The sequence below is a fragment of the Populus euphratica genome, unplaced genomic scaffold (assembly GCF_000495115.2).
Source record: "Populus euphratica unplaced genomic scaffold, PopEup_1.0 scaffold36.1, whole genome shotgun sequence".
Taxonomy (NCBI): domain Eukaryota; kingdom Viridiplantae; phylum Streptophyta; class Magnoliopsida; order Malpighiales; family Salicaceae; genus Populus; species Populus euphratica.
In genome coordinates, this window is record NW_011499908.1 from 52,986 (window position 1) to 77,386 (window position 24,401).

A 24,401-nucleotide genomic window follows, 5' to 3' on the forward strand; every position below is an offset into this window, starting at 1 on the left:
TGTATAATAGTAATTAGGTGTATCAATCGAGACCTCGAGAACACATAATACAATGGAAAAAAAAAAGAAATAAACTGTATGTGGAGAAAAAAAAACCGTAATAACAAACAAACAAATTCTGGTATTTGATCCTTTGCCTTGCCTTGGAATTGTTTATATATATATATATATTTATTTATTTATTTAAACTGATATGATAGACAACAATGAAGGAAAGAAGAGAAGGGCTGTCACGGTAAACTAGAATGCGTTCATGAGGTTGTATTTGGTATTTATGATGTCGTGTCTGGATGTGATTGGAGGATTGAAGTTCACAGTACCAATAGTCTTATTGAAAGAAAAACATTAATTTGGTAGACCGGTAAACAAAAATTGTGGTGGCGTTTACTATCAGAGGGTAGATGGATATTCTATTTTATATAAATGGCTTGTGATTTTCTGGATAAATTTATTTTTTTTAAAAAAAAGAAAGAATATGTGTGCTTTTTTAACGTCTGTTTTTTTGCATAAAAAAGTTATAATTATAAATCAAAAGTTTATTCATATATAAAATAAAAAAATTAAGTGAATTTGTTGCATGGATTATTAAACTGCTAAGTTGTAAGGTTTTTTTTTTTTATTTATTTCTAGTTTCAAAAAAGGAGCTTCTGAAAGACTTGGAAATGTTGACATCAAACTATTTTCAAACAATTACAGTATTTGATGAAAACTGTTGCCAATTCTTAATATATAAACCGTTCATTGTAGTGTTTCGTATCTATCTATCTAAATATCTATCCTGGTTTTCATGTCCACGCTTTCTCAGGCATTGTATGTTGCAAAAAGGCTCCGGGAAGGAGAGTCAAGGCTTATGAGAACAAGTAGAAAACCACGCCCTCCCGGCAAGGGGTGGTGGCGCATTAAGACACTATCAGGGAAGCTGTAATAATTTCTTAACTTGTACGCTAAGATCAGTGAAGAGATGGATAACAACATCATTTTGCCTTGGCTTTTTCATACCAGACTTGGGATTTTATATACATAAACGACACATCCACTACCACAACAATTCGATCAAGAGAGCGTGAGGAGTTACAATTCTTTATTCGAGAGGTTTAGGTGAGAATTTGGTAGTGTTTCAGCTTCAAGTGGTTGGCGTCTTTTTCTTGTACATCCGACTTTAAGAAATTACATTATGGCGATAGATTAACTAACACCAGGATTAAAAATAAAATAAAATAAAATAAAAGCTGTTATCTACCTAATGACCGTAACCTCTTATTCGGTGCCTATCCAATGCCGATAAGAATTAATTAATACAGAAAAAAGGTCATGGTTTAGGAATAAAGATATCTTAAAATGATGACATGGGAAAGAATTAATGACATCAATAGACTAATTGAACAACTTAAATTTCACATTTTCGTGGTGGAAACCTTCCGAAATCATAGCTTGGTGGTGGCGGCTTCGGTGCAAATGGAATAATGCCAAGAAGTCCCGACGATGTTACTTCAAATGCCAAACATTGTGGATATAAAAACAGTCAGAAGCAGATGAAGGCTGCTCGCATATCTTTATCACACCTGGGTTTTTTTTCCTTCTCAGCATTCATCTACCATCACTAGATTTTCTCATGCACAACTAGTGGCTGTCTGTGCTTTGCAATCCAAGCAACATGGACGTGACTATCAGTCCTCACAATCCAAAGGGCTTTTTTGTGTGGCTATTGTATTTGATTCCATAGATGCACAACTGACAAAGAAGATAAAGGGAACTAAGAAATGATGTGCTGGGACTACAGAGGTAAGCTACGCTACAGAAAAGTGTTTTAAGAGTTACATATCCTTTGTACATTTCCTTTTCGGCCAACTAGACAACCTTTTTTTCTATTGCTTAATAGAAAATAAAATAGAGCGCCTCTAAAATAGCTGCAGCCATTGTTTTTGCTTGGGTCCAGGAAATTGGTCTTCTTTTACTCTAACTCGGCAATCAATTATCAATTGATGGAATGGGTCGATGCCCAGATTAGAAATAAAGGGCAACAGAAGCCCAATTACAAAATGCAGATAAATTAATCCAGACCTCAAACAAAAGGCCATCAACTCTAGCCCAGTCCTTAGAAAATCCTGAACACAAACGATGATTTAAATTCTGTGTGTTTATTGCTGTCGTCCCTTGTATTTTTATCTTTTTGTCCCTTCAAAATCCTTAACGTCCCAGGTCTCAATTCTTATCAGAGTTCAAACTACTGTACAAGGAGTCAAAGACGGGGCCACTATTTCCACCATTACTACTATTTTCTGACAGACACTTAGATTTTGATCTTGAAAGTGAATGGAAGTAGCGGCGGGTACAGAATGGACACCACCGAATCACCGAACCCAAACATAGTGTTAACGAACAATCGCTTCTCTGATTTAGAACCTTCAATCTCGGAACCGGTTCTCGAAGCCTTAACTCAATCCGGGTTCGATTACTGTGCGCTATGCAGCTACTAAGACGTAACCGTCGACGCCGCCACTGGCTCCGGAAAAAAAACTCTAGCTTGTGTGCTACCTCTCATCGAAACACTTCGCTGATCCTCTTCTCCTCCCAAACGTCACCAGGTGATTGTTTTATTCTTTACTTTTCTGCTCTGTTCGGCTGCTGGTAAATGCCAGAAAATTTGTGTCTTTTGTTGTTCGAATGGAAAATTAGTGATTCTTGTGGCCAGTTTTAGTGTAGGGTTAGTGTTAAACTTGCGTAATTTAATTTATTGCTTATTCAATTAGAGTAAGTTTTATCTGTTATAGTGGATTTGTAATTTGGCTGAATTCAGTATTTGAAATGCTGAAAAAAAATATTCTCATTTTCTTTGATTTTCTTAGCTCTGTTTGGTTGCTGAGAAAATTTGAAAAATGAGAGGAAAGTTTTCAGTCTTCTAGCTGTTTCAGTATTGAAGATGGAAATTTTAACTCTAGTGGGTTTTGGGGATTTTTTTTTTTTTTTTCTGAGTTTCTTCCTTTCATTTGTTTTTAATTTTGGTCATGTTGCTTATTTATTAAGCTGATAATCTGAGTGTTTTATGTGGTTTACAGGTGATGGGAATAATTTATTCTCCTACAAGGGAGTTGTCCTCAAAATATACAATATTGCACAACCTTTTATCGCGACCTTATCAAAATTTTTAAGTCCCTGCTACTTGTTGGGGCATGGATGTAAAAGCAGATGTGAAGAAAATAGAGGAAGGAGCTAATTTATTGATAGGGACGCCTGGGAGGCTATAATGGAGCGTGTGGATGTCTTGGATTTTAGAGACCTTGAGGTAGTGATTTTTAATCACTTGACGAGGTTGATGCTTCTATACCCTCATGTCTGTAATGTTTCATGTGTTATCGTTCTGTAGAAAGGCAGAGCATTTTCCTCTGCTACTTCTATGTAAAGAAAACGTGACCACTTAATTAGGGACATCTGATAAAATGTTGCATGCCTTTTTAAGAAGTTTATTGAGATACCATGAACTGAAATTGCATATTATGGAGATTGTAAACAAGGATGATTTTGTGGTGTGCAGAAAAAGCCAATCATGAAGTTTATTGGTAAATTTGTTCATTGGATTTGGTGAAACAGGTTTTGATTCTAGATGAGGCTGTAGACTCTTGGATATGGGATTCCAGAAGCAGCTAAGTTCCATGATATCTTGCTTACCTAAGCTGTGTAGAACTGGCCTTTTCTCAGCTACTCAAACTTAGGTTGTTGAAGAGCTATCCAAAGCTGAGCTGAGGAATCCTGTGAGGGTTGAAGTTCGAGCTGCAACAAAATCTTTGATAACCCAGCATCAGCTAAAAAATCAGCACCTTCCAACACACCATCGGGCCTTCACCTGAGGTATATTGTACATTTAGTTATGATAATTCTACAGGGCACCGAGTTGTCTTTCAACTTGGGTTAACCCTTCATGTTAATGGAGAGCAATTGTTGGTCAATATTTGCCTTTAATGGAGTCATTATGCTAAATTTATCTTTTCTTTCTGCTGTATCTGGAATGTGAAGCAGATAAGGAACCGTCTCAGCTTTTTGATCTCCTTATCAAGAACAAGTCCAAAAAGATTATAATGGGAGTCGTGTTTTATATTTTAAAATGATAGTAAATGTAATCTACATTATTAAGGCCTGATGAGATATCATTTTTTTAAGAAAGTTGATTTCCATACATCCACAAATACTTCATGACATGTGCCTGTGCTGGTTACTTGGGGTTGTTCTTCCACATCTCACTGTTTTCTCTTATATCTCTTCATGGGAAGATGAAGCAGGTAAAAATTTGAAGATGAGCCCAGTTTGTCGGTGTCAAAATCTTGAACTGATAGTTTTGCATTCTGACATTTTCTTCTTTTTTTCTTTTTATGCCTGACAGACTGCAAGACAGAAAGCTTTGACTTCATTTACTTCTCTTGCAAGTGGCATTCTTCTGTGTACTGATGTTGCAGCACGTGGCCTTGACATTCCCAGTGCGGATTGTATGATGCAGGTAGCGAGGAAACTACCTAGATTCTGTGGCCTTGTAACTTTATGATGAGAATTTTATGATTCCATGTTAACATTGTTAGCAATTGTACTTTAAACTTTTAATTTCTAAACAAGTGAAAATCCTTTTTTGTTTTTAATCTCGCAGTATGATCCCCCTCAAGATCCAAATGTCTTCATTCATAGAGTTGGTTGAACTGCTCGGGTGAGTGGACAATGAAGTGCTGTTGTTTTTCTGTTGCCAAAGGTATAGCTTATCACTTCTGCATTGAAAAAACCATTATTAGTTCTTAAATATGTCATTTGGTGTTCTTTGTTCCTGCTATTTTCTATCCACTGCTTCTATTTACAACAAAAGTGATCAACGTGGCTGCTTTCTTGCAGGAGGAAGCTTATGTGGAATTTCTGTGCATAAGAAGGGTTCCTCTAGAAGAAAGGACATGTGCAGATGACACATGATGTTATTCCTCAGGTGAGCACAATTGTTTCCTAGGAGTGACTTTGAAGATGATGATAGAGAAGCAAATCCTGATTAGGTTCACAATGCTATTAGTAAATGCTGGATGACCATTTTTCTCTATTGTACACGTATCATTATCAAGCTTATCTAGATTTGATGCCAGCAGTACATGCTGAATGGGCGTGATTAATTATGGTGCTCAATTCAGCTAATTGTGTCACGCATTGAAATTTGATATTTTTTGTTCATATGTTTCCAGAGTTAATACCTCCACTGCTATTATTGTTATATGCCAATTTAGAGAAGATCAATTACAAGTAAGAGTTCTTCACCATTCCTTAATTACCTCATTAAAAGTGTCAAGAAGAGATTGTTCAGTTTGTAGCGGCAATTGTCAATGCTAGTGATGAGTACTCATGATTAAATCTCTTATGCCTGAAATTTTTTAAATGTTCGCATTTGCAGTCTGATTTACTATTTGAGTCATATATTCTTTGTCATAGTTTAGCAGCTTCAAAAATTGGTTTTCTCCTACCTAAGCTTTACCTGTATTCATATAAATCTTTAATGCTTAAACTCATTTTCCTGCGCTTACCGTGTCCAGATTCCATGTGCTGTCATAAAACTTGATCTTCTCATTTTCTTAAGCAATTGAATACTGATAACCAATGATTGTGATCAGGGATAAATCTAGTGAGAAGCAAAGGCAGAAAGATTTGCAAGCAAAGAAAGAAGCGCAGCAATGAGAACCCAAACCCCAAAATCCAAGCAAGACCCCCAATGCTGCACCTACTGTCATGAGAAACCAAACTGCTAAACAGAGACGAGCTGCCCAAACAATTGAGGATAAGAAGAGTTGGCTGGGGAATATCATTTATTGAAAAAACTGAAGGGGACAATCGAAATGCATGATTTGTAGATAGCCATCCCATGAGTTTACACGAATGGATTCTCTGCTGCAACTTCAATGCAGGCTTTAAAATTGAGGAACTGACTTAAAACTCGTCTTAGTCACTGGCTAAGATATTCGAAGCTTGCTGTGAAGACTGGACTAAAATCTTCTACAAATGCTGCAAAATTTTGTTGCAGAGAAACTGTACAGGTGACACAGAGACATGTGATTCCCTCTCAGTTTTGGGTTTACATGAGTGATTCGAGTGGTTGCTTCTGTTGCCATTGCTTTTACCTGTACTAGGACATCCTAGAGGTTGTTGCAAAGAAGGGCACCGAAGCAAAGGAGTGTGTTGATGTCAGTGGTTGTCAGAGCGCACTAGTATGAGTTCATATTGGTTTTGTTCTCCTTGATGTTGACAGTAGTATGAATTTAAATGGGAATTGCATGGTGGTGAAAGGCGTCGATATGAGAGGAAAATTTTATAAAATACAAATGAAAGAAATTTTTCTCCGTACGAGTATATATCCCAACCGTTTGAGCTTCCTTATCAATTTGGTTTTGAATTGTTTTTTTGAGTTAATTGTTTAGAATCGTAAAATCTTTTAAAGGTAATTATTGACAGGACTCGGCTCTCAATTAGGAATAAAGTCCCGTTAAACCTTTTTTATGTGCTGCCTGTTGTTGCTTATTTCCTTCATCACTGTGCTATCTTTGTCGATCTGCAGGTATCTTACAAAACCCCTTTGTAAAGCAGCAGCTCATTTTGGCACATCAATTCTATTCTCATGCTTGTGCAGTATCATGTAAATAAAACTAAGATGAATCCAGCAGTGCCATGATCATTTCAATCATTTTTCACGTCTCAAGGGCGGACGTGCACAAAACAAGAGCATGGTAGACTTTTCACTGGAGCAATCTGCACGCATTTTTCTGAAAAGATTAGGTTCAGAATTATTGAAAGTAGGAATTGTATTCTCCTACTTGCTGTATCAAAAACCAAATGACACGCTTCGGATAAAAAGCGAGACGCGTTTCCTCTTGCTGCATCGAAAACCAGATGACACGCTTCTGATAAAAAACAAGCATATCCTTTAATTGTATGCTAGTCTTTGAATGTACCATCAAGAAGACCCTGCAAGCACCGAAGTCAAAGTCTTCAGCACTTCGTCTCTTTCCAAGGAAAAAGCCAGGGAAACTACACATAATGACTAACAATAGAAAACACCAATCAAGAACTTGAATACAAGTATGCACTCAATGATAATCCAATCAAATACAATCCATCAATTCTCCCTAGGCTCTGTCTCGGGGGTCAAGTGGCTTATTTTCCTGTACATCTGCTCAACATTAGTTTATTGCATACCCTATCACCATCACCATCTCTAATATTTCTGTGAAATGCAGCCTGTTAATTTACCGATTAAGATAGAGAAATTAGAAAACATGGTAAGACCTCGGGAAAATCACCAAATCTATTTTCTGCAAGATCCCCTGTAAAGAATATTTTAAAATTTTGCTTGATTTCCTCCGCAAGTTATATGCCTCTGACGTATATAATATCAGTGTCGATTATATCAGATGTTTATGGTAACCACTTACCTATGTCTATATGCTATTCGTTAAAGAAGTATGGACACGCTTAAGTCTTTTTCCTTATTTGCCGTATTTGCTGGGGTAATAATGAATAGAAAGCACATGTCCACACGTACTTTCAAGTTTTTTGAAAAGGCTCCCCAAACATCCAACGCCAGCGCCAAAAATGTAAAAACAGCAAAACAAAGTGAATAACCCAATACTTTCTATCACAGGATCAAGTCAACCTGATTACACTTGATTCTCTGATCAAGTTAGTGGTAGAATTTCGTGCCAAAATCTTATATTATAACCACCATTATCAACCTTTGGATCCATACATGTAAGCTACCAAATCCTGAATCTCTCTTTGCAATCTCCCCCTCCTAGGTCCTAATCATGTCTGTACCACAAGAGCATCAATCCTCCACCGTAGACCCTCCCCCTCCCCCTCCATTTGATCCAACTCAGCCATCCATTCCCATCTCCTACCCTATCAAGACCCTTGAAGACTTGGGCTCTCGGGCTTACTTCAAGTCCTTTCACTACCCTTTTAATATATGTTCTGTTCCTCTTGAAAATTCTGTTTTAGATAACAGGCCCAGGGTTCTTGTGTGCCATGATATGCAAGGAGGTTATGTGGATGATAAATGGATCCAGGGAGGGAGCAATCCTGATGCTTATGCAATTTGGCATTGGTATTTGATTGATGTGTTCGTTTACTTTTCACATAATTTGGTTACTTTGCCTCCTCCTTGCTGGACTAATACTGCTCACCGACATGGGGTTAAGGTACTGAAGACTTGTAATGCTTTTGACACTCACTTTTATGCATGGTCATGAACAAATGGAAATAATTAGAAGAGTATGTGTGTGTATTTCATTTTATGACTTGTTGGGATACTCACTTCAGTGTATGACGTCCTTGTGCCTACGAAAACCAAGGTGTTAGGGACTTTCATCACAGAATGGGATGAAGGGAAAGCTATCTGCAATAAACTGCTTTCAACAAAAGAGTCTGCTCATATGTATGCCGAGCTGTTGTCAGAGCTTGCTGTTGCTTTGGGTTTTGATGGATGGCTGGTAATTGGTACATGGATTTTTAGGAGTCCCATTGATTGGATCATTTTCCATAGCTGATAAATGAATCGTTACTTGCAGCTCAATATGGAGGTAGAATTGAAGTTGGGGCAGATTCCAAATTTGAAAGAATTTATCAGCCATCTAACCCAGACCATGCACTCCTCATTGCCTGGATCTTTGGTGATATGGTGGGTGATAGGCAATCCCATTCACTTATCGTTTAAAGAATATATCTAGCAGAACCAATCTCGGAAGTTCTTATGATTTAAATTATCATTAATATGCAGGTATGATAGTGTTACAATTGATGGAAATCTTAGCTGGCAGAATCAACTGAATGATCAAAATAAGCCATTCTTTGATATCTGTGATGGCATATTTGTAAACTATTCATGGCAGGTATCGCCTTCTCCTTTCCTCTCATATGCTTTTGATTTCATTTTTTCCTTTCTTCTTGCATGCCAATTCTGTTGTTTCCTCTGCAGGAAGACTACCCAAGAAGCTCAGCGGCTGTTGCTGGTGATAGAAAGTTTGATGTCTACATGGGAATAGATGTGTTTGGAAGAAATACTTATGGTGGTGGACAATGGACGGTATGTAGCTTATGATGGAGAAGTCAGTTTTTCATTTATTTTAAATTCAGGTTCCATTAATAAGTGTTTGACATATCTCTTACCTAGAATGAATGCAGTTGAAACTTTCAAACCATCATGCAGATCAAATCACAGCTTCCATTAATAATCAGATGCTAAAACATAATCAGTAGTTGGAAAACCAAATATGAGCGGCGTATTAGATTGCTATTTTTGGCATTTCTGCTAAGACATGTCGATGTGCTAGATTCATGTAACTAATACAACTGTTTGCACATCAGACAAATGTTGCATTGGATGTGCTGAAGAAGGACGATGTATCAGCTGCCATATTTGCACCCGGATGGGTCTACGAGACTAAGCAACCACCTGATTTTCAAACTGCACAAAATCAGTAATTTACTTTTCTTTCTGCAGTTTCCACAAACCTGAGTGGATATCTTCGAAATTATCAGTACTACCTTCTGTTATGGCTCTTCTATAATGTCAACTTTGCAAAGTGATTTTCTAACCAAAAATAATTTCCCAAGTGATATTTTCTTTACGAATTAGTACCCTGTAATTCTTAACACAATTTTTATGTTGAACATAATAGCATGCTTCTGTGGTCTGCAGTTGGTGGTCCCTTGTCGAAAAATCATGGGGAGCGGTAAAGTTTTATCCTAATACCCTACCATTTTACTCAAATTTTGATCAGGTAGAGAAAATTTTCCAACTCGATGAAATCTTCTTGCATTTATCAATCATTTACGCCACTTGTATCAATTGAAATACTAACTGTACGGATTACCTAGCTCAATTTGAAAAGCCTGAGCAAAATCTCAACTGCAATTGAATTCATGTTGAAAACATCATCTTAGTTCTGGTTTCCGCGAATTGCTAGGCTGAAACTCTTCTGGCAAAACATGAACTTGGTGAACTTGGACAATCAATAGCAGAATTTACTGACGTTCAATTTTCTTAGATCTCCAATATTGCCAATAGTCATTTGGAGGATTTTATAAATGAACATGACCTCAGCTGGTATTTCACACAAACTAGTTTTCTGTAACTCTGAAGTCTTCAATGTCGTCCAGGGCCATGGTTATCATATTTCTGTTGAAGGAGGCCAAGTATCAGATGCTCCTTGGAATAACATTTCTTCTCAAGGCTTTCAGGTGTGCACCTAATATACCTGTCATTATCAATGATTTTGCCCTGGGCTTGTAATCATGCAGCTTTTCTTACCCTCGTGTTTGTGGCAGCCGTTCCTCAAGTTCACTGGGAACCCAAGTCCTGGTACTATTGAAGTCTTTGTAGAGTAAGTATCACCCATTTCCTTGAAAATGCCTTCATCAAAACCATTATTTTTACGAGTAAACCACACATTTTCAACCCTTCTTAAGAAACAAGTGTAACATTGGGATGGGTTTCGTTTTTATATCCTTCAATGTTTTCCATCTGATTGATGGGGTCTGGCCACCAGTTTCTGAAGCTCAGTTCTTGACCTGGATGTATATTGCAGTAAATTTTCTAATAGTTTTGACTAGCATACAAAATCCTGAATGAAACATATGTATTCGAATGGTAGTTTCAAGGAAGCATCTTACAGAGGAGGAGGTAATATCACATTTAAAGGAACTCTTGAAGAGAACACAGATTTTACAACAATAATCTTTCAGGGAGAGCTGCTTATGGATGCGGTGCCTCTTCACATAACACATTCTGTAAGCTCTCTTCTTTTTTGGGGTTATTGATCAAGGCTGGGGAGAGAAGACTGTCCAGAAGATCATTATTTTCTAACAGTCTTGAGATGATATCAATTTCCCTAGATATCTCTATGAACACCTAAATTGATGCAGGTAAAATCAGAAGGGGATTCTCTACTGGGACTTTCACTTCATTTCTCTTCCACTGCAAATGAAAGGACGTCAGTACTTCTTGCATCCTGGGGAACAAACCAATTCTCAAGAGAATTCAGTAAAATCATAGCGCCCTGCCAAGTTAATAACCCAAGAACTGCTCCAGGATGGGCTGTACTGGAGAGTAGCATTGAAATGAATGGATACACATTAACAGAAATTCATGCTCTTTGCTACAGGCCAAAGCATGAGCATTCGCAACTGGGGTTAGAACATAGAACAGATGGCTCTGAGGATACATTAACGTATAGTCCGAAAGAGTATCACGCGGTCCTTGGTCACATCACAATGAATACTTCGAAAGAGAATACTTATTTTCCTCCCACTAGCTCATGGCTAGTCGAAGGTCATTATATCAAATGGAGTTCAGGTTCCCAGGGTTCCAAGACCGTTAGTGTCAAGATCGATTGGAAATCGAAAGATGGAACTGATTCTCAGTTCCCCAAATACAATATCTATGTCGAGAAGTTACCAAAACAAGCTGTTCGATATCATGGTGTAGGACTAGGAGGGGTTCAGGAGTACCTTGGAGTGGCAAATGTAGAAGCATTTTATGTTTCTGAACTTCCAATTCCTGCAACCACTTCTAGCCTCAAATTCATTATTCAAGTCTGTGGTGTAGATGGCGTTTGCCAGAACATGGATGATTCTCCATATTTTCAACTGGATGTCAAAGGTTAGAAATTTTGATTTTTTTCTTCTTTTTTCATTTTTTGTTATATATTCTTTATTCTTAAGGAGGAAGGGTGATAGTGCTTGTTTCAGCCTAACGTTATAGCACTTTAATAACATGACTTGACCATATATGTGGCAGCAACGACGGTAGGCGGCAGAAAGATGTTTCAACTCTTCAGATATGTTGAAAGGAATAACCTAATAAATCCGTGGGCACATTCGACAAATGGACAACAATTACTAGGCTGCAAAAGTCATGGGGTAAGTAATAAGCTGAAAATTTCTAGTCAGACTCACAAGTTTTATTGGAGGCGTCGGAGAATATCAAACTCGACAACTCTTATAGGAAGGAGGGACACTACTGCCAGTTGAATTACAACTTATTGGCACAAACTCAAAAGTTTGAACCGTTAATTTTATCTTTTCCACCAAGTGTCTAAACCATTTAATTGAAAACAAATTCCTCGTGAATTGCAGAAGCTTGGTATTCGGCACTTTGAGTGGTTCGACTCACTAATGTGTGAAAGATCGAATTCTGTTACTAGAGGGCTTTTGCAGAGTACTTCAAGAATGGAGATCAGGGAGTTGCTGAGGTTGCCCTCAAGAGATACGAAAATCTGGGTCTTTATGATTCTATCTATGGTTTTTGTCATACTTCTGTTCACATTATCAATGGGAAATGGGGAAAGGAAACTCTTGTATTTCCCTAAAGATCAATAGGGTATTTTAGCTAGTTAGATTGTATGATCTAACTAGATTTAGGAGAGAGATAAAAAACTTCCCTGCATGATTATGATACACAAAGGTTTGTGAGACTCAAGACAGAATCATTTCCCAGACCATAGCAGATGATTAAATTCAATAATGCTACAACCGTTGTAATTAAGACGCATGACATTGTTGTTTTAGCTGTATCTCTGTGCATTCCATGTGATGTCTCATGTAGTCTTACCGTCCCAAGAACAGACACATACACTGATACACACAGCCTAATCATGTGAACAGGGGAAAAATGATGTCAGAACTTAGAACTACTAAGAGAGTAGCATCTTCAGGTTGACCGCACCAAATCGAAACATATCAGAAGACGAGTATGGGGATAACTCCTACTCTGTTTTTTTCATGATAGGAAGTCGAAGTTTCTCTCTATGTCTAAGTAACAGCTTGGAAAACGAAATGCCGATGAATATTGCGCAACTAAGAAACGAAATGTCCGCAAAATGATTTTGGCTGAAAGTGCAAAAAATAAGATTTGGACAGAGAGGCAGTTGACTGGAAAAATTTACAGTCTTCCGCAAAATGATTTTGGCTGAAAGTGCAGAAAAATAAGATTTGGACAAAGAGAGGCAGTTGGCTGGAAAAATTTACGGTGTAATTAGTGATATTTTATTAATAAAAAAATAAACAGTTGTCATAAAATCTTAATAAATTAAAGAAACTAGTTGTCTCAAACACAAATCTTTTTTTAAAAAAAATTTATCAATCATTGCATCAAAATACAATTGAGATGGTGGTACTTTGGTTATGTTTTGTCTGTGAATTCTTGAATCTTTGATCGAACGACCAGAAACGGGTATGTATACGAGATCATGCTTGTGCATAACCATAGTGGAACCTTTCTCAAATCGAATCCAGAATCATAAAGCTCATCCATCTCACATTCGACATATGAAGTTTCTCGGCAAAACAGCAGAGAATAAAGGCAAAATTAAAAGATTTTGCATGAGATCAGAATTACACGCTCTTTAGATACCCTCCAAAACCAAATCAACGACAATAACACACCATAAGAACCACATAAAATAAAGTAAAATAAAATATTCCAAAATATATATACATATAAAGCGAAATTAGTACTTACTAATTCTCAAATGAAAAGAAAAAACTCCCAATCCTACTGTCATGTCTTGTCTTTCTCTGAAAATAAACAAGCAGAGGAGTGAATGCTGATATCTCTCCTTCGTGCCTGCATCAACCGCCAAACCCTAGTCACTCTCTACAATTTCCTTTCTCGAATACTCAACAAAATGAAATCCAATGTCCCCCCACAAGACCAAGAATCCCCCACCATTGATCACCCTCCTCAATTCGACCCATCACAACCCTCCATTCCAATCTCATACCCAATCAAAACCCTTGAAGAGCTTGAAACTCGTTCTTATTTTGAATCTTTTCACTGCCCATTTAACAAATCTTCTGTTCCTTTAAAATCCAAGTCTCTGCCAAATAGGCCTAGGCTTCTTGTTTGCCATGATATGCAAGGAGGTTATGTGGATGACAAGTGGGTTCAAGGAGGCACTAATCCTGATGCTTATGCTATTCGCCATTGGTACTTGATTGATGTTTTCGTTTACTTCTCTCATAGTTTGGTTACCCTGCCTCCTCCTTGCTGGACTAATACTGCTCACAGACATGGTGTCAAGGTGCTTCTTTTCTTATTTATCTTTTTTGCAATTCTTTAGCTGAAATGGATTTTTTTAAAGTTAATTAATGAGTGGACCGAGTTTAGTTATTGAAATTATTTGTGAGGAGATTCTTTATTTTTGGACTTTTTTTCTGAATTAGCAGGACACTGGTTCGGTAAATATGGTCCTCTTGGAGTTTATATGTGAAAAGATTTTTTCCTTTTGGATTTTTTTGTTAATCGGAAGGAAGCTGCTTTGGTAGTGAAGTTGTGAATTCTGGTTCTTTTATAGTTTACCGAAGTTTTTATTTTTTATTTTCAGTCTGCAGTGATATATGAAATTGAAGAAAGAATTGGTGTAATAATGTCACATAGGGTAGGCTTCTGCATTGGTTATTAATGGTTTAAATCTTGTAAATAACATATTTAGTTGATTTTAATTTTTTAAAATAGTTCGTTGAATGGCAATGTGCATTATTGGTATAATCTTGATGTACAAATTTCGAATTTTTTGCTTTGAGTGCCAAGTTAAGAACTTGTTGGTAGAAATTAACAACCTTTTGCATGGATCTCACAGAAATCTGAATTTGATATATCCTAGATTCAATTTTTACTTTCATGGAAAAAACATTAGCCTGTAATTGTAAAAAAAAATTAAAAAAAAAATCACTTGTTTTCAATGGGAGCTCAGACACTATGGTATTGTTTTTCCTTGGATACTTTGGTTTTGCCTATATTATTCTCGCTTGATGTACTGTTATAAGTGGATGGCTGAAGGAATTGATGCATTTGATTTTATTCCTTGTTCCTTTTGATGGAAGGTGTTGGGCACTTTTATAACAGAATGGGATGAAGGAAGACTTATTTGCAATAAATTGCTTGCAACAAAGGAGTCTGCTCAAATGTATGCTGAGCGATTGGCAGAGCTTGCCATTGATTTGGGCTTTGATGGATGGCTGGTATATAGTTTGTTAAAATTTCGTATGTTAAATCTGAATTTATCTTGGACCTGGTTAAATAATTTGCATCATGTCATTTCAATAACTTTTTTGATGTGTTTGAAAGTACATGCTAAATGTAGTCTTTCTCCTTTATGTAAAGCCTCCTTTGACAATTACTACCAGAAATTTGTTTTTTTCCTTCAATCTTTGATACTGTGCTCCATGATACAAAGAGAGACGTTAAGTAACAAAGAATGCTTTTCCTGAGGAAGAGCGGAAAGGAGTTCAGATGTGATTTTCATTCTATTTCCATGACCTTTTTGTATCTTTATCTTTTTCACTTACCTTTTCAGTTGAGGTGGCAATTGCTTATTGCAGATTAATATGGAGGTTAATTTGCTTGAAGAGCAAATTCCTAATCTTGAAGAATTTGTGAGCCATCTGACCCATACAATGCATTCCTCAATGCCTGAATCTTTGGTAATATGGTGAGTATTTAAAGTACTGCATTCTACCTATCCATCCTGAATTTTTTTATTTTTTTATTTTTTTGTAGTGATTATCACCATTCATGCAGGTATGACAGTGTCATAACCACCGGACATCTTAGATGGCAAGATCAACTGAATGACAAGAACAAACCTTTCTTTGACATATGTGATGGCATATTTGTAAACTATACATGGAAGGTACCAGATTCTCTTGTTCTCTTCCATATAGAGCTGATTTTTTTATTTCTTCATTTCTTCATGTGCACAAACTTAATCATTTGCCAAGCAGAGTAACTATCCAGATCTTTCAGCTGCTATGGCTGGAGATAGGAAGTTTGAAGTTTACTTGGGGAAAGGTGTATTTGGAAGGAAAACTTTTGGTGGTGGACAATGGAATGTAGGTATCGCTCCATTCATTTAGACATTTTAATCTCAATTACAAGCTCTATAATATGATTTAGGTCTGTTTTCATCATTCTGATCAGATTCAGTGCATGTGGAAGACATTCATTGCACTTTTTTTTTGTCCTTTGGTTAACAGTTATGATATCCACCCATGTATTTTGTTAATATTTTGATTGAGTTCCAGGAACATGTAATCTAAAAGACCAATGTCAGCAATGATCTCACTGTTTTTTTTTTTAAGAAAAGAAAATGCCCTGATCTGTTTCATCTACTTTAAAGGATTATGGCTATCTTCTACTCTATTATAAGAGGTTAGGGGGGCTGGGGCTTTTTTATTTATCCAGTTAGTGGGTTTTGGATTCCCTTGAAAAAATATGCTGTGTCTGTTGTTATATTGAGTGTTTCGATGGAGTGGAATTCTAGAATCTCTAAAAACTGCTTTTTTAAACTTACTATCATAGCTATGATACTCTATTTCTAGAACTTTTGGAGGATTTCTTTAGTTCGAACTCAACAGGGCTGGAATGCCTTTTTCTTTTGATCGTTTAGTTCACCTTTTTCTTTCTTTCTTTCTTTCCTTTTTCTTCTTTTGGGGGTGTGTGTGTGTTCTTCCCCAGCAGTTCCTCATTTTATATATAAAAAAAGCTCTCTAATGCTGTGATTAACAGTTTGTGTTCTCAATATTTTGTCTGCTTTATGGAAGGATGTGACCTTGTTGAGGTAAATTGTAGTGTCAGGTATCTACCTCAAGAACAAAGAAAAGGCATTAAGCATGGTATATGTGCTTGTTAATGTGCAGAACCAAAGGGAAATTATTTTTCTTATAAACAAGGTTCTGGGAGCAAATTCTGGAGATTAGAGCCTTTAAGACATGGACAGATTATTGTATTTACAAATAACTAATTAAATAAGTTCGAATCTCCAGGAGTTTGATCCTCTTGTTGTACATGATATCCTGATCCCAATTGTGGCTAGCACGCAAATAGTTAGTTCTTGATAGTACTGCTACTAGCAGGTGAAAATGGTGAAAACTTGAAACTAAGCTTGTATAAGACCTTGAGCATGTTTTCCAGAAGAAGCTCGTTCCTTTAAGTTTCCCAGAGTTCATTAAGCATCCAAATAATCCCTCCTCGCACATGATCTTCTCATCATACACCGAGCAGATTACCTGGATAAATCTTTGAAGGTGGCCACCATTAGGATGGGATGATTCTGGGCCTGGCAGAGAGGGTTGAACTTGAGACAGCTGTTGTAGATGGTATTAACCTAAGTCAGGGGAATTCCAGGACCAGTCAGTTGGGTTACACCCAGACCTGGTCTTGTCCACCTTCCACCTGAAACAACTGGATACTTTGTCCTTATGTTGAAAATGATATTGTGGACTCGTAGCATTCTTGATGCTTTCTGTTTGGAATGGTACCACTTTTTGTCACATGTGGATCCTGCGTTTATGCTGGATTGATCCATATTTTCTGTACATTTGATAGGAGGTGGCTCTCATTTTCTATCAAGAAAACAAACATAGCTCTCATGGGTGAAGTAATATGATCTATGGCAATGCCGACATGGGTGGTGATTTGGAGGAGTTTCTCCCTGTTGTATCTTCCTTTCTTTTCATCCATAGTTGTATCATTTTTGTGCCCAAAACAAAAGGAGTGGTGAAGGAATAATGCTCAAAGCATAAAATATAAACTTCTTAAGGCATGTTATGAAATCATTTGTACACCAACAATGGCATATAGGTGTTAAGTTTGTCACCTGCTGTACTTTAAGTTGTGGATATAGTTTATTATTCTTTTGTTAAATTTACATCTTTAAACTTGCATGGGGAACTGTAGCTTCTTCTTAATCTAGTAACTGTGATATCAGACAAATGTCGCACTTGATGTACTAAAGAAGGCTAACGTGTCAGCTGCCATATTTGCTCCTGGATGGTTATATGAGACAAAGCAACCACCTGATTTTCAGACTGCTCAAAATCGGTAATCCTGTTGTATCTTTTTGCAAAATTTCATGAAAATAATATTTTGGTTCTGATATGGCTTTATGTTGTACCGCTATAACATATGATGCTTCCTTAGCCTTCTTTATCTCCTGCAAAACTTGTCTAGATTATGAACCGTGTTTCCCAATACCTGATACAAATCAGCATCACTTTTGCGTTAGAAGTTTAGATGCTCTGAAACTTTTCTTTTGCTTTCTGGATAAAGAAAGATGATGGTGCACTTTGCACAATGCTTTCTGATGTTGGCTGTGATGTTTTGTCTTAAGATTCTCTTAATGCTTTTCTCCTCTTTACTTGCATGCATGAACTCAATAAGGTCAACAAATATCTTTTTTGCATCCATACTTTTTGATATGGATACTGTCTTTTTCAAGAAATATTGCATTAAATTATATGGACTGGCAGCTAGAATAACAGTTTTCTCTTGGAATTCATTATTTTATTCCTTTGATTTGTGTAAATGTGTTCTTTGCCGATGAAACTGTTATCATCTGTTGTTTGCGCAGAACTAAAAGTTTTTTTCCAGATTGCCTGAAGTCATTAATTGACACTCCTTTGTTCCTCATTACTTTTCTTCTTGAAAGTCAATTTTCTTGCAAGGGTATGAATTTTGCATATGATAGGTTAAAAGTAAAACATTTCTTTTTTCATTTGGTACCTAAAAAATCTTAACACTGTTTTTCTTTATGAGTTCAATTGTGATTGTGATGTACTTTGTGTTTGCAGTTGGTGGGAACTTGTTGCTAAATCTTGGGGAAGAGTAAACAATTATCCTAAATTACTACCATTTTACTCAAATTTTGATCAGGTTTCAACCACATCCTACTCTTTACACTGATTTCCTGAAAGCTGGAATGAATAATTGTTGAGATGATTTTGCAACTTAGCAAGCACTCTTTCAGATTGTAGCAGAAAGCATTCAATGAAATATGTTTAAGTCAAATAAGAATTATACATTTTGTTTTATCTTTCTGTAAAGTGAGAGCTGGTGACAGGATTCCATTCTTCTGGATGCAGTTTCTGCATTGTCCTTGAGTAATCATGTGATTACTCATGTGATTCCAATCATTGGGACTGATCTATGAATACTATTCATGATCATCACAAGGGTGGAGGTCAAGCATCCTTCCAAGAGTTAGTTTTCCAAGTACTGACAATCTTGATATTGTTCAGGGTCAAGGCTATCATATTTCTGTCGAGGGCAACCAACTAACAGATGCTCCTTGGAACAACATGTCTTGCCAAGGCTTTCAGGTGTCTTTTAGTTTGTTTGGTTTTGCATGTCTTGTTTTTTATATTTATAGGAGCTTTCAGTTTTCTTTCATTTCACCATGTAGTTTTATTTTGTTATGGAATGAAGAAATTTTGGAGAGTTCCAACTATGTCTCCAAAGTGCATTATAGAGAAGCTTTTGATCTTTCAGGACAGGCAGAAATCACACTTGCTATCTGTTATGAATTTTATTAATAATATCAAATGCTCAATATTCAATGAAGAGTGTATACATTCTCACAAAACATTGTGACCCTCACGTCATTATTAACTCACAATTTATGATCCTTTCTGAGTTCTACCTGCATAGATGGGAATTTAATAAAGTTTTAGTGAATGCACGTGAGTAGTATTTTAATTCATGTGCGCTAAGGAAACTCCCATAAAATCCCTGTAGCAAAAGACCAAAGTGAAGCTAAAATTACTACCATATCCCAAAGCAATAAGAAAGATAATTTTTGTTGCTGAGAAATTCTGAACTGCACTCTCGCAAAATGCATTATACCATAGCAAAAATAGCACACCTCTCCTGCACTTGCACTCTTTTTGTACTACCAAAGCCTGCAAACCCTGTGAGATACTAGATTCTAGCTTGTATCCGGCAATAGCAAGTTCAATCTTGTAACTCGTATAGCTGCCCCTTAAAGCTAATTATCAAAGATTTATCCTGTTTATCTTTGTATGCTTTTGCTTCTGTACCATGGCTTTGTTTGGCCTTGCTATGTTATAAATTAAGCAGCTTTTCATGCAACTTTTAAGGGTTTGTGTTTGATAAAAAAGCTTTCTTTTATAAAAAGCTGGCATGCCAAAGCTGATTATAAGAGAAGCATGCCTTCCCTTGCTTCTCTTATAATCAGATAAAAGGGGTGCTTTGGCACAAAAAAGGCAAAACAAACCCTGTGTGTGTTATGGAGATGGAGAGGAATATTTGATCAGTTCAGTTGGCAAAATTTAGTTTTTAATGTTCTATCTGAAATATTCCAATACCTGCTATTATTTGAGCAGCCATCAGTAACATCATTGACACCGGCTTGTCACCATGTCTTATTTTTCTTATCCCTTCTCTTTTGGCAGCCTCGTCTTGACTTTATTGATGGACCAACTCCAGATGCTATTCAATTCATTGTTGAGTAAGCTTCAGTGCTTATAATATTATCTTTTATTTACTTCATATTACAGCTACTTAGTAGTGTTGATTCCACTACATGAAAAATAGCATATATACACGTTCATGATTTAGCATATGTACAAGCCTACTAGGACACTTGCAATCAAGATTCCGATTGTTTTCTTCTTAATGTTGTTATTCAAAGATAACTTATTTGTGGTGTAGCTTCATATTGACAGAAAAACGGTACTTTATTGCTCTGTGGGCCTAGTAACATCATTACTTCATTATAAATGAGCCATATTTTTGGATGGTAGCACCATCTTGAGACTTCCTTATGGATGCTTCTCATTTATGCTTGCTCTTTCAGTCCTCAATGGAATTAAGAATGATAACGACATTAGAACATGCTAGTATCTTTCACCATTTTGAGATTGGGGGCCTGTTGCTAGCTTACATAGCCCATGACATGACATTGATACTACATTCCTTGCACCAATTTTGATTTCTGTATGCTGATTGTCACTGCTCTGACCTGATTTGAACATATATTTGCAAATGATAGCTTCAAGGAGGAATCTTATAATGGGGGAGGAAGCATCACATTTAAAGGGACTCTCGAAGAGAATGTCCCTTTCACAATAAGGCTTTTTCAAGGAGAGCTTCTTTTGGACAACGTGCATCTCGTCCTTACATATTCTGTAAGCTTTCTTATTTGGTTCAAATTTGATGACATGAGAGTATTCCATAATAAAATGCCAAACCCCTATTTCGTATCCATCCTGTAAAGAACTCAACTGCCGTAAAAAAAAATTGAAATGAAATTGCTTGAGGTAAAATAGTAATTTAAATTTTGAAAAAGTAATACTGTGAACAGACAGTTCTGAAGAAAAATATGAGTATGGATAAGAAATATTTGAATGAGGTTGCATGTGTTTATGTTCCCGTATCTCTAGCTAAACAGAGTTTTATTTCTTCTTTTTTTAACGGTTATCCAACTTTATGAATGAGACGTGCCTGTCGATTGGAGACCGTATTTTGGGACACATTATGCAGACATTAAAACTGATAAAATAATTACATTATTTCTTCAATATGTTTTCATCTACTTCTATCTGGTTTAGCTGTGAACACTTCAAATAATGCCAGGTGAAATCAAAGGGGGATTCGCTGCTGGGCATCTCTCTTCAGTTTTCATCTGTATTGAGTGAGAAGATAATGGTACTTGTTGCACCATCAGAAATGAATGGATTGTCGCACAAATTCAGTAAAATGATTATGCCAAGTCAAGTTAGCAAAATGGCTTCAAAATGGATCATAAATGAGGGTATTGTTGCAATGGATGGGTTCATGTTAACAGAAATCCATGCTGTGTGCTACAGGACGAAGTCTTCACCTGATGAATTGCGATCCGAATTCAGAGCAGATGACCAAGATAGTGCTCCAGCTCCCAATCTCGCAGAGTATTTTGCAGTGCTTGGTCACATCACGATAAAAAATTTCTCAGAGAACTTATTTTTTCCTCCCTCAACTGCATGGCTAACCGAGAGCCAATATATTAAATATAGCTCAATTTCTCAGGGATTCAAAACTGTCAGTTTGAAAATCATTTGGAAACTGAAAGATGGAAATGATTTTCTGTTCCCAAAGTACAATATCTATGTAGAGAAACTAACAAAACAAGTTGATGGAAATGCAACTGGAACACTAGTAGACACTAGGGTGTACCTTGGGGTGGCACACGTTCAAGCATTTTATATGTCCGAACTTTCCATTCCCTCACATATCGGTAGTCTCAGATTCATTATCCAAGCGTGTGCTGCTGATGGGACCTGCCAGGAGCTGGACGATTCTCCTTATATGCTACTGGATGTTGAAGGTTAGTAAGCTAATTGCTACGATCTCCTTTTCCATTTGTATTAGTACCTAGGGGAAAATGGCATTGCTTATATCTGGCGAGTGCTGTATCATTTCAACACACAGGTTAAGATAAGAATTATTTATAATAAATTCCTCCTCTGCAATACTTGTTTCCAACTGCATATATTTACTCCTTATTTGCAATGAAAGATAAATTGTTTTTAAATTTCTAAACTGATCTGATGTCTGAGGTTACTAGCTTAACTGAAATTCCTATTTCACCCACTGACATATAACTACTAAAATTCCAACTTTCCTTAACTGAATCACCTACTTTCACTTTCTGGAAGTTAAAGATGGAAGTCCAGTGGGTAGGGAAAAGAATCTAATGTCTGAGGTTACTAGCTTTTTTCACTGCTGGCGTGCTAGTTGGCACCCATCCTATGTTGTGTAGAAACATAACAGGCAGCCAAATAATGCATCGTAGAAAACAGAAGGAAAAAAAAAAGGAAGGAATACCTTGTCAAACTTACAAATAGCATCTTTAGTAACAAAAGAAATAATCTAGATTACTGCCAAAAAAAAAATCTAGAAATAACTATTTATTCACATTAAAATGTGAGCGCTGTACAAGCGGCATGTGGACGGCTCTCATCGCTTGGTCATGATGACATTTCTGAAAGTCCGGTGTCTGGAAATGACTGCTCGCACGCAAATCACAGCTAGAAACTTGACACAATGTGGTTTAGTACATTTAACTTCCATGGTGGACAATAGAAAGAGTCAAATTGATGTGAAAATAAGCAATGAAAGAGAAAAATAATCAAAAGTTACATGACAAGACGAAGGCAGCTCTGTTTCACCTATCAACCTCGAACTTAGCTAGTTTATGGAGACAGCGGAGGATAGTGGAAGGATCCTGTAGTTCTCATTTGAGTGCTCGAGGATAATACATCCAAAAGCAAGGTGCTTGGTTTTCAAAAACCCTTCCCTCCCAACTCTTAATTGGTTAGTTCTACATGACTCTTAATGTCTTCCACTCCTAAGTCCTCCGGATTAGATTTCTTGGAGCACTTTGCTTCAATATAAGAAAGCTAGGTGATTGATGGGAGTTACCACTCCAGTATTAATTGATTCCATGCTAGTTAGTTTAGATTTTATGCTTGGAAACAGGGTACAAACTCATCCAATTTCCTCCTCTTACTCCACCAAGCAATAACAACACTCTCACAAGAGTTCATGTCATTAAGCTGAAAAGTACAATTACAATTTTATTTTATTTTTTTGTTGTTGCACAAGGGATTGTCCTCCCCGCCATCATGGACCTACGTAGAAGCAGTCTTTATGTTCAAAAGTTATCTGGAATTACTGTGCATTTCTTTTGCCCTTCTACGCAACTTGCTCAATCTGGACCAGGCTAGACATATCAGTAACTAATCTCCAGGTCCACTTTTTGTCAAGGCTAAAAAGGACTTAGCGGCAGTATAGATATGCAAAGATTTCTAGCCAACTTCTCCACTTCCGGGAAAAAATAAAGAAAGAACAAACATATACCGCATAAAACTTAAAAAATCACCACCTTTTATATTCATTGCAGCACAGAAGCTGCGGTAGGGCTGCGAGATATCTGACCCCACAGGCACAATATAGTCATCGAGTTTAAGGTTTTACACATGTTTTACCATGATATCATTTCGTAGTGGCTAATCAAAGGATTAAGTTCGTCTCATTCATATCGTCTTTCTGTTCCTTTTCCTTACATGCTGATCAAGTCGACACTCGGCAGTACCACTCCACTCTATTGTCGCCGTGAAAGAATAGGAAAAAAACAAAATTAGCTGGCGGGCTTCATTAATCATCTCAACTAACAAAATATAATTAAATGATGATGATATTTCTCGTTTGTCTCGGATTTTTATCTTAAATTTTTTCTTTCTTTCTTTCCTTTTAAAAATACAGCTTCGATCTTGTGTCTAATAAACTGTCAATTAGTCAAGGGACTGCGGCAAATAAATATATATTATGAAGCTTTATCTGGTAAGAAATGTTGGAGAGTGTTGTAGCCATGTTCTCCCTGCTCAAGATCTATCGACCCCATCAGATCTATGGACAGAGTCTTTCATCAGATCCATCAACCATATCAGGATGTATTTCATCAGATCTATTAACCCTATGAGGATATATGTGAGGAGATTTTTAAACTCGTTCGACCCAACTTATAGTTATCATTGGGAGAAATTCAGAAAAGGCA

General features: G+C 36.8%; 2 protein-coding genes and 1 pseudogene across 3 annotated transcripts; all 3 read left to right on the plus strand.

Annotated features, from left to right (window-relative positions):
* Positions 1-1,849: 1,849 nt before the first annotated feature.
* LOC105133687 (DEAD-box ATP-dependent RNA helicase 18-like) lies at positions 1,850-23,623 on the plus strand (annotated as a pseudogene).
* LOC105133538 (cytosolic endo-beta-N-acetylglucosaminidase-like) lies at positions 7,523-12,578 on the plus strand. Of its 2 annotated transcripts, none has more exons than XM_011037572.1 (13): positions 7,523-8,204; positions 8,358-8,495; positions 8,574-8,683; positions 8,783-8,894; positions 8,981-9,088; positions 9,370-9,482; positions 9,704-9,785; positions 10,165-10,245; positions 10,333-10,388; positions 10,659-10,794; positions 10,930-11,665; positions 11,804-11,925; positions 12,142-12,578. In XM_011037572.1, the coding sequence occupies exons 1-13, from the start codon at positions 7,812-7,814 to the stop codon at positions 12,382-12,384; spliced, it is 2,430 nt and encodes an 809-aa protein (XP_011035874.1). In that variant the 5' UTR covers positions 7,523-7,811; the 3' UTR covers positions 12,385-12,578. The 2 variants fall into 2 exon arrangements, with proteins under 2 accessions (XP_011035874.1, XP_011035875.1); XM_011037573.1 differs by having other exon boundaries at positions 8,128-8,204; positions 8,326-8,495.
* LOC105133537 (cytosolic endo-beta-N-acetylglucosaminidase-like) lies at positions 13,213-22,376 on the plus strand. The gene is made up of 11 exons (XM_011037571.1): positions 13,213-14,087; positions 14,890-15,027; positions 15,388-15,497; positions 15,587-15,698; positions 15,790-15,897; positions 17,775-17,887; positions 18,637-18,718; positions 19,084-19,164; positions 20,257-20,312; positions 20,856-20,991; positions 21,440-22,376. The coding sequence occupies exons 1-11, from the start codon at positions 13,608-13,610 to the stop codon at positions 22,172-22,174; spliced, it is 2,151 nt and encodes a 716-aa protein (XP_011035873.1). The 5' UTR covers positions 13,213-13,607; the 3' UTR covers positions 22,175-22,376.
* Positions 23,624-24,401: the final 778 nt, after the last annotated feature.

What these genes read in the sequence shown, in the direction of transcription:
- LOC105133538 (XM_011037572.1), top strand. Translation starts at nt 7,812, where the DNA reads ATGTCTGTACCACAAGAGCATCAATCCTCCACCGTAGACCCTCCCCCT. An exon ending in TTGTAAACTATTCATGGCAG is followed by an intron (nt 8,895 to 8,980) that starts GTATCGCCTTCT and finishes TTTCCTCTGCAG; the next exon opens with GAAGACTACCCAAGAAGCTC. An exon ending in TTTCTTCTCAAGGCTTTCAG is followed by an intron (nt 10,246 to 10,332) that starts GTGTGCACCTAA and finishes TGTTTGTGGCAG; the next exon opens with CCGTTCCTCAAGTTCACTGG.
- LOC105133537 (XM_011037571.1), top strand. Translation starts at nt 13,608, where the DNA reads ATGCTGATATCTCTCCTTCGTGCCTGCATCAACCGCCAAACCCTAGTC. An exon ending in CTCACAGACATGGTGTCAAG is followed by an intron (nt 14,088 to 14,889) that starts GTGCTTCTTTTC and finishes TTTTGATGGAAG; the next exon opens with GTGTTGGGCACTTTTATAAC. An exon ending in TGTCTTGCCAAGGCTTTCAG is followed by an intron (nt 19,165 to 20,256) that starts GTGTCTTTTAGT and finishes CTCTTTTGGCAG; the next exon opens with CCTCGTCTTGACTTTATTGA.